Genomic DNA, 9,910 nt, shown 5'->3' on the forward strand with positions numbered 1-9,910 from the left:
AGCCATGTGTCTCGGGGCTAACTACTACACATGAAATTGCTAAGGATACATATGACTCCAGCTGTGGTCAACACAAAGAGTATGCCTCTGCAGAGCTGGTAGTCGGTGCATGTGTCCAGGGGGGCCTTTGGGGGCAGAACGATGCTGCAGCAGGACAGGGTCTCCGGTTCAGCCCCCTGCTGCCACTGCAGCTGCACCACAACACTGGAGTTGAGCAGGAGAAAGCTTCTGGCATCCACAAAGGACAGCAGCCTCAAGGACACCACCTCAGCCACACCTGCAGAATCAAAATGCAAGCAGTGCAGTTTAGTATAGGTTACGAATTCATATGGATAAATTAAAGTTAGAATGTATGTAAAATAACCCTCAAAGCTATGAAAATAACAATGAGTACAACGTCAGGCACAACTGCTAATTCTGTGTACCCGAATGTGGTCTCTAAAACAAATATAATCCACTACTTTCAATCTGAATTAAACTGATAATGATAAAGACATTGGCGTCACATACTCGGGGCTTTCTCCTTGACCAGCTGCAGTAGCTTCTCTGCTGTGAACTCAGAGGCAGAGACAAGAAGGCCAGAGGTAGGGCCCTCTGCTTCCAGTTCATACAGTGTCAGCTCACACTCAGAGCTCACAGCCAGAAGTCTAGGGTTGCCACGGGCTCCATTGTAAACTGTCACCTCCTCCCAGGCAAAGCTACAGACAACGAGGAATTCATTCAATTAGAGAACTTTTTGAAGATATAGCACGCACCCACAGCCAGACAGACACGAGATGTGTGAACCAATCCCGTCATCAATGTGGAAGCAAATGCATATGGCAGTTTCCATTTCTTTTAGCTCACTTTACTCACTCTGTATATGTGCCATCCACCGTTCTCCCCGGTGCCTTGCTCTCTGAAATGTCGCCGACTGTCAGCACCCCAGCACCACTCAAGCAGCAGAGCAAGGAACAGCCTTGGGCCATTTTAGCTTTTGCTGTATCCACAACATTTTCACAGAGGTTGCTCTCCGGGATGAGAGCGACTTCTAATGCACAGTTATCTCTAGTTTCAGATCTGTGCAACATATTTATCATAATCATGTCGAATTTGATGCAGATGCCTTACAACTGATACAATCTCATATGTAATTTAGCTATTTACAGTTGTATATACTCAGCTGTCGACTTGTCGTCAAATGAGAGAACAATTCAAATAGAATTTGGACATTATCGTTTTCTTTTTCGTGGATGTGTGTTCCTCTTTCACGTAAACATTCTTACCTACATCCTGACACAAATCACATGACATGCGTTCTCTGTATCAGCTGATTAACTATTGCCCAATAGGAAAACGAAAAAATATATACATAAAAGACAGTAATAATCAAGCAAGGATAGCGCTCATATATTTTTCTCCAGAGGCATTTACAAGGAATCCTGTCGATGAATGCTCCTTGCTCACAGCCACCTGAGCCTGTGCGGTGGTGTGCTTTGAACTGTGACTGAAGTAGTGTGATGATTGTTTAATTTGTTTTTTATATGTCTGCAATGAAATACGTTTTGTTTTTTCCCCAATACCCCATACAGCAGGTGTAGTCTTCCATAAAACTTAAAAGAAAAGCAGAAGCAAGGATAGCACCACTGTTGAAACCTTGATATTTTACACCCTAAATTGCCGTTTAAAGGCAAATTATTGAAAATATTAATGAATTAATGAATACACCAAATAATAATTCCTAAATCATTATGCATGCAGAGCAGAAAACTGAACTTGTATAGATCTTGCAGCGTTTGCTTTCGCCTGAATCTAAAGGAGGAAGTAAACAGCCAGCACAGGCTTTCGTTTTGCTTCCCACTAGATAACACAGCCACAACGAACTTGTTTGCTAACGTAAAAATGTATGTAAACAAACATGTACTTTTGGGGATTCATTTAAGGTTAGGGTTATGCATGTTTAAGCATTGTGGTTAAGGTTAGCGTTATGTTTAAAATTAAGATAGCATTGTTTTTTAAATGGGCGGGGTTTATAACTTTGTTACTGTGTTAACTAGTGACGACTTTTTGTTTGTCACAACCTACGCAGATGTCAAAGCTTAAGTCTTCTTATAAAAACCGCGTTGATGAGCCAATCCATATGCTAGTATGTTTTATTAAACGGTGAACATACTGTCTAGTTTAGGGGAGCGCGAAAACACTGATGTCAAAGTCTCTCAGAAAGCTCGAGTACATGAAAAATTCAAATAGTGTCTAGCTTTGTCTCACTTAGTTACATTGAGTCACAGAGTATTGCAGTTCACCGGATTGCCAGACAACACGAATGCACCAAGGACCCAAAAGATGGAAGAGAAAGCATTAGAAGTATACGGTAAATTGGTTTATTTGCATCTTGATACAGCTAGTTCGAGAGCTAGTTTGCTAACGTTATAGACAGGTTTTCTAGGCTGCGTGCTAGTATTTATTGATTTGATTGAACCTTTATTGAACTAGGCCAGTTATGGTTATCTAGCCTGGTCCCAGAACAGTTTGTGTTGACAAGTCTGGTCGTTGTTTTTTAAAATGTTTTTATTTAAACTTTATTTAACAAGGTAGGCAAGTTGAGAACAAGTTCTCATTTACAATTGAGACCTGGCCAAGATAAAGTAAAGCAGTTCGACACATACAACAACAGAGTTCCACATGGAGTAAAACAAACATACAGTCAATAATACAGTAGAAAAATAAGTCTATATACAATGTGAGCAAATGAGGTGAGATAAGAGAGGTAAAGGCAAAAAAGGCCATGGTGGCGAAGTAAATACAATATAGCAAGTAAAACACTGGAATGGTAGATTTGCAGTGGAAGAATGTGCAAGATTGTAATAGAAATAATGGGGTGCAAAGGAGCTAAATAAATAAATACAGTAGGGGGAGAGGTAGTTGTTTGGGCTAAATTATAGATGGGCTATGTGCAGTAATCTGTGAGCTGCTCTGACAGTTGGTGCTTAAAACTAGTGAGGGGGATAAGTGTTTCCAGTTTCAGAGATTTTTTGTAGTTCGTTCCAGTCATTGGCAGCAGAGAACTGGAAGGAGAGGCGGCCAAAGAAAGAATTGGTTTTGGGGGTGACCAGAGAGATATACCTGCTGGAGAGCGTGCTATAGGTGGGTGATGCGATGGTGAGCTGAGATAAGGGGGGACTTTACCTAGCAGGGTCTTGTAGATGACATGGAGTCAGTGGGTTTGGCGACGAGTATGAAGCGAGGGCCAGCCAACGAGAGCGTACAGGTCACAATGGTTGTAACGCCTAAGTGACCAACGGAGAGACCGCACTAAAAGATCTGCGATTGTCTTACAATTTCTTATTTTCTCTATGATAATGAAACATTCGGACAACTGCTAATTTCAACTGATAGCTAGCTAGTTGTCAGTATAAACAGCTGAAATGGTTAACATTTCTAAGTGATGTGCTTGTTCACCACCTCAACCCCAATTTCTTTCCCCAGATGTCATACGCACTATTCGAGACCCAGAGAAACCTAACACGTTGGAGGAATTGGATGTCGTGTCAGAAGAATGTGTTGAAGTCCAAGAGCTTGGAGAGGACGAGTATCTCATAATTATCAAGTTCTCCCCAACTGTCCCACACTGCTCTCTGGCAACACTAATCGGTGTGTCTCTGTTTCAACTGATAAGAAACAACTGTTCATAACTGACATGAACAGAAATAGATATTTAGCCTCTTGCATCCATACTGATACAATGTTTTATGTGGCAACACTACAGTGGCATTCTCATAGTCTGGTCGCAGATCTGTTTGTGCTGTTGACATCTCCATTGCTGTTGCTGTCAAGCCTAACATAACGAGTGACAAGGAGTTGGCATGATAGCATAAACAGACTGACACTCAGGCTACCATTCTTATAGAGCTACAACTATCTCTACTACATTCTTGTCTACCTCAAAGTTGGCAGCACAGGCAGAGAATGTAAGAGTCTGTGAGGCCCCTTTTCCTTTTAATAAATAGGGATATGATAAAGTGCCATGCAATGGGCAATGTTGTCTTTGAAGCTATAGTGGCATCGGTGGCCATTGACCGATAACTGGAGCACAAGCAGGCACCTCTCCAACCATACTCTGGCGTATTAGTGCATTCAGACTGGCATGACTGAAATGCAACAGACTTTGCATTTTATACTTCCACTAGTTTCAGTTTCTACTTCCAAGGTTGTCAAGTAACTCGACATAGGTGGTCTGACTTAATGTAGCATTGATCTACTTTGTCTAGACCTACTGAGTGTAAGAAACATTAGGAACAGCTGCTCATTCCATGACAGACCGACCAGGTGATTCTAGGTGAAAGCTATGATCCATTATTGATTCCACTTGTTAAATCCACTTCAATCAGTGTAGATGAAGGGGAGGAGGCAGGTAAAATAAGGAATTGCAAGCCTGGAGATAATTGAGACGTGGCTTGTATATGTATGCCATTCAGAGGGTGAATTGGCAGCAGAAAATATATGTAAGTGCCTTTTGAGCGGGGTATGGTAGTATGTGCCAGGCGCACTGATTTGTGTGTCAAGAACTGCAACGCTGCTGGGTTTCACAACCGTTTCCCATGTGTGTCAAGAATAGTACTCCACCCAAAGAACATCCAGCCAACCGCTTTCAACACCTTGTAGAGTCCATGCCCTGGCGAATTGAGGCTGTTCTGTGGGGAAAAGGGTGTGAAATTCAATATTAGGAAGGTGTTCCTAATGTTTTTAACGCTCAGTGAATGTTCCCAATCATTCTCTGAAGGGGACGAATGTTAAATGGCAGTCTCATGAGAAACCCCCGCTTTTCACTCTTTGTAACATGACCTTCTTCCCACAGGGTCAATTAACTCTGTTCTATGGATATATTTATTTTTTTAATCTGTTTCCCCTATATGTGTTCAGCAGCGGGTATAAGAAATATAATATAGATGTATACCCCCCCTAACTCTGCCACCGCTGCTTAAAAGAAACCCTAGGGGAAACACAGAAATTGCCTACTTCAGACATCAATGTAAGTTATTCTGTAACGTGTGTTTCAGGCCTGTGCTTACAAGTTAAACTGCAAAGATGCTTGCCGTTTAAACACAAGGTAAGCAGCGAGGGGATTACACCCATCAGAGGAATAATGTTATCATACAACTAATCCCTAAATCAATGTTGATGCACAAAATGTTAGTCTGTTTAGTAAGGACACGTTCTCTCATCCAGTGATTTATCACTGCGAAAAGTCCTATTTTCCAAACCTTTGATGCATAGCGCTTTGTCTTATTTGCAAGGGTAGTCTCTGAAGCCAATCATTTAAATGGAAAACAGTCAAATCTTCTCCCCTTTTGTGCTGCCTTGGTTTATAATGCGGTGCCTCTGGAACAAAGGGGCTCCTATGAAAATGCAGTGTGGTGGTTTTCTGGCTCTGGTTGTATCTCTGGTGAACTAACCTCCAACCCTTCTCCCTGATTAGACCTGTCTGTGGGAACACACATACACTTATTTTTTTCCAACTTCATGCAGATGAATTGCTTATTTATTGTTATTTTAAAGTGGAAATGTATCTGTTCTCGTTCAACAGTTGGACATTTTCATTTCTGAGGGAACCCATTCTACCGAGGAAGATAGTAAGTGTTATTACTTACAAACACCACCTTATCCATATCTCCAGAAAATGTATTTTGAATAAAAGAGAAATGTCAGACATTGGATATATTTTGTATTTACACACGAAAAGCCCAACTATAATTTGTCTTATGAAACCAGTAATTCTGTGAACCCCTATTGGTAATATTTTACAGACCTTCAGGCTTTAGCTCAGCGGGAATAACATTACTTGTGGTGCTCAGACAATCCAGGTTCAAACCCATTTGGTCCCATTTATGCAGTTGGACAATAGAAGGAAACCTATTGTGATTTTATCCATTTCCCTCCAGTTAACAAACAGATCAACGACAAGGAGAGAGTAGCAGCTGCTATGGAGAACCCAAACCTGCGGGACATTGTGGAGCAGTGCGTTACTGAACCTGATGACTGAGCCAATGGACTGACATCTCAGTTACTTTAGACCAAGGTATTCAATAGGCACCAAATGGAAGAAAATGGACTGAAACAGGGGGGGTACTAGCTGAAGTTGTCCATTTAGAAATGCTAGTTTTTGCTTTCCGTTGTAAAACATTTTGCTACTGTGTACCCTAATGAATGCGACCCAGCCATCAACTCAAAATCGTAGCCATCATGGAATGTGTGTGTTTTTTTTATACAAGTGCCTGGAGGATCTGTCGGAGATTACCTGATCGGAACTGTTCACATTTCTTAAATCCTTTTGTGAATAACCACCATGGTAAAAAAAAAAGTCCAAATCCGTAACAGAATTCCAACTTCAAGTTTATTGTCATCATGAAAGAATCACTAAGGGATAAGATGAAGAGTTGCAGGAAAATGTGAGAACTTCCCAGTTAGTTTTTAGACTTCTGAGCAATGTCCCTCGAACAATCGCCACAGAATGGACAGCAGTGTATATGGCTTTGTCTTGTTTCATCTTTTTCTAACATGCTTGAAATGGGAAATAAAAAGTATTCCTAAAAAAGCTGATTTTTGTTTTGAGGTGAATTTGTATTTTTTTATCTTTTCTGCTTGGGTTATTTTTCACCTGAAATGGCTAAATGCATCATTTTCTGCCGAAGGGGGCAGAGTTAGCTTTAGAGTTCTGTCTTACTATCCAGGTCTGTACCCAAACAGTTCGAGCTTCTACTTTTAAAAATCCACCTATCCAGAAATTAGTCTCACTGTTGCTGCTTGTTATAGCCCCCAGCTGTGCCCTGGACACCATATGTGAATTGGTGTCTTCAGAGTTCGTACTGTTAGGTGACCTAAACTGGGATATGCTTAACACCCCGGCTGTCCTACAATCTAAGCTAGATGCCCTCAATCTCTCGCAAATTATCACGGAACCTAGCAGGTACAACCCTACATCCGTAAACACGGGCACCATCATAGATATCATCCTGACCAAAGTGCCCTTCAAATACACCTTTGCTGTCTTCAACCAGGATCTCAGCAATCATTGCCTGCGTCCGTAATGGGTCTGCGGTCAAACGACCACCCCTCACCACTGTCAAACGCTCCCTAAAATACTTCAGCGAGCAGGCCTTTCTAATTGACATGCCCCGGGTATCCTGGAAGGGTATTGACCTAGTCCCGTCAGTAGAGGATGCCTGGTTGTTCTTTAAAGGTGCCTTCCTCACCATCTTAATAAGCATGCCCCTTTTAAAAAATGTAGAACTAAGAACAGATAGCCCCTTGTTCTCTCGTGACTTGACTGCCCTTGACTAGCACAAACATCCTGTGGAGTACTGCATTCGCATAGAATAGCCCCCGCGATATGCAATTTTTCAGGGAAGTCAGGAACCAAGATAGACAGTCATTTAGGAAAGCAAAGGCTAGCTTTTTCAAACAGAAATTTGCATCCTGTAGCACTAATTTCAAAAGGTTTTGGGACACAAGTCCATGGAGAATAAAAGCACCTCCTCCCAGCTTCCCACTGCACTGAGGCTAGGAAACACTCATCACCGATAAATCCACGATAATTAAAAATTCCATTTTTATACGGCTGGCCATGCTTTCCACCTGGCTGCCCCCCCACGTCTCCTTCACCCGAATCCAGGCAGCTGATGTTCTGAAAGCGTTGCAAAATCTGGGACCCAAAGGGGTGCACAATGTTGTTTTTGCCATAGCACTACACAGCTGATTCAAATTATAAACTCATCAAAAGGCTTTGATTTGAATCAGGTGTGTACTGTTGGGGCAAAAACAAAAATGTGCACCACTTTGGGTCCCCAGGACCAGGATTGAGAACCACTGCTCTAGCCCCAAACTGTTAGTCCTATATCCGCCCTGCCTTTCTAAAATCTTCAAAAGCGAAGTTAACAAACAGATCACCGGCCATTTCGAATCCCACCATACCTTCCCTGCAATGTAATCTGGTTTCCAAGCTGGTCATGGATGCATTTCAGCCACGCTCAAGGTCCTAAATGATATCATAAACTCCAACGATAAGACCGTACTGTGCAGCCGTATTCATCGCTCTGGCCAAGGCTTTCGACTCATTCATTATCGGCAGACTCAATAGCCTTGGTTTCTCAAACGACTGCCTCGCCTGGTTCACCAACTACTAACGACAGAGTTCAATGTGTCAAATTGGAGGGCCTGTTGTCCAGACCTCTGGCAGTCTCTATGGGAGTCCCACAGGGTTCAATTCCCGGGCCGATTCTCTTCTCTGTATATATTAATGATGTCGCTCTTGCTGCTGGTGATTCTCTGATCCACCTCTATGCAGACGACACCATTCTGTATACATCTGGCCCTTCTTTGGACACTTAACAAACCTCCAAATGTGCTTCAATTCCATACAACACTCCTTCCGTGGCCTCCAACTGCTCTTAAATGTTAGTAAAACTAAATGCATGCTCTTTAACAGATCGCTGCCTCTCTGACTAACATCACTACTCTAGACAGTTCTGACTTAGAATATGTGGACAACTGCAAATACCTAGGTGTCTGGTTAGACTGTAAACTCTCCTTCCAGACTCTCATTAAACATCTCAATCCAAAATGAAATCTATAATCAGCTTCCTATTTCTCAAAGCATTCTTCATTCATGCTACCAAACATACCCTAGTAAAACTGACTATCCAACCGTCGCTGTAATTGACAAAATAGCCTCCAACACTCTACTCAGCAAATTGGATGTAGTCTATCACAGTGCCATTCGTTTTGTCACCAAATCCCCATATACTACCCACCACTGCGACCTGTATGCACTCGTTGGCTGGCCCGCTCTACATATCCGTCGCCAAACCCGCTGGCTCCAGGTCATCTAAGTCTTTGCTATTTATAGCTCTGCCTTATCTCAGCTCACTGGTCACCATAGCAACACCCACCCGTAGGACTCGCTCCAGCATGTATATTGCACTGGTCATCCCCAAAGCCAACACCTTTGGCTGCCTTTCCTTCCAGTTCTCTGCTGTCAATGACTGGAACAAATTGCAAGAGTCACTGATGCTGGAGACTCATATCTCCCTCACCAACTATAAGCATCAGCTGTCAGAGCAGCTTACCGATCACTGCACCTGTACACAGCCCATCTGTAAATAGCCCACCCAACTACCTAATCCCGTATTGTTTTTGCCCTTTTGCACCCCAGTATCTCTACTTGCACAACTCACTCCAGTGTTAATGCTAAACTGTAATTATTTTGCCACTATGGCCTATTTATTGCCTAACCTCCCGACTCTTCCTACATCTGCACACACTGTATATAGATGTTTCTATTGTTATTGACTAAGTTTGTTTATCCCATGTGTAACTTGTTTTTGTCGCATTGCTTTGCTTTATCTTGGCCAGGTTGCAGTTGTAATTGAGAACTTGTTCTCAACTGGCCTACCTGGTGAAATAAATAAACATTCACCACGCAAAAAGTATAATGAGTCTCTTGGCCACATAAAGTGAGTAATTTTGCTGGAAAATTATTTTAGCATATGTTTTTCCTGCCTATGGTATAAATGGGCTCACTGGACAACAATGCTCTAACAGTTACATAGAGGGATATATAGAAATGTAGTGCAGGTAACGTTTCAAAAGTTGTCCCTTCTGTAATGAAGGTACCATTCCAGTGGAGGGCACTGTTGATCTGATCACCGTACTTTATCTGGAAGTGAAGCTTAAACTGGACATAGTAGGATAACAGGTGTGAAACTTCACATGTAAGATGTTTTTAATAGAAAATTATTTTGAATCATACACATTTCCCTCGCCATGACACTACACAATGACAAACATTTGACAGGTAGCCTGATCCACCATTCTGATCACTGCGCTCTCGTTTCATGCGAATCAGAACGTAAGCTCTCGAACAGCATAGTCGAAA

The 9,910-nt window shown here is 42.2% G+C and overlaps 2 protein-coding genes across 9 annotated transcripts in view; one reads left to right on the forward strand and one right to left on the reverse strand.

Moving 5' to 3' along the window:
- spg11 (SPG11 vesicle trafficking associated, spatacsin) overlaps nt 1–1,277 on the reverse strand; it is a 76,719-nt gene extending 75,442 nt beyond the window's left edge. For all 8 annotated transcript variants that reach the window (XM_065022704.1, XM_065022708.1, XM_065022706.1 and 5 more), the window contains exons 1-3: nt 856–1,277; nt 511–698; nt 50–277 (exon numbers count right to left, since the gene is read on the reverse strand). In XM_065022704.1, the coding sequence (XP_064878776.1) occupies nt 50–277; nt 511–698; nt 856–1,085 (646 nt within the window). In that variant the 5' untranslated portion in view covers nt 1,086–1,277. The remainder of the gene's footprint in view (nt 1–49; nt 278–510; nt 699–855) is intronic.
- A 556-nt stretch (nt 1,278–1,833) lies between these two features.
- ciao2a (cytosolic iron-sulfur assembly component 2A) lies at nt 1,834–6,576 on the forward strand. Its single transcript, XM_029668647.2, has 5 exons — nt 1,834–2,350; nt 3,466–3,630; nt 5,037–5,086; nt 5,564–5,609; nt 5,919–6,576. Exons 1-5 carry the CDS (start codon nt 2,323–2,325, stop codon nt 6,017–6,019), a joined length of 390 nt encoding a protein of 129 aa, XP_029524507.1. The 5' UTR covers nt 1,834–2,322; the 3' UTR covers nt 6,020–6,576.
- Nucleotides 6,577–9,910: the final 3,334 nt, after the last annotated feature.

Source organism: Oncorhynchus nerka, linkage group LG9a (assembly GCF_034236695.1).
Source record: "Oncorhynchus nerka isolate Pitt River linkage group LG9a, Oner_Uvic_2.0, whole genome shotgun sequence".
In the NCBI taxonomy this organism is placed as follows: domain Eukaryota; kingdom Metazoa; phylum Chordata; class Actinopteri; order Salmoniformes; family Salmonidae; genus Oncorhynchus; species Oncorhynchus nerka.

Bases quoted from the DNA above. Each gene is read 5' to 3' on its own strand.
- ciao2a (XM_029668647.2), top strand. From the start codon at position 2,323: ATGGAAGAGAAAGCATTAGAAGTATACG. The intron at 5,087-5,563 runs GTAAGCAGCGAG...CTCGTTCAACAG, and splicing joins GCTTGCCGTTTAAACACAAG to TTGGACATTTTCATTTCTGA. The intron at 5,610-5,918 runs GTAAGTGTTATT...ATTTCCCTCCAG, and splicing joins CCATTCTACCGAGGAAGATA to TTAACAAACAGATCAACGAC.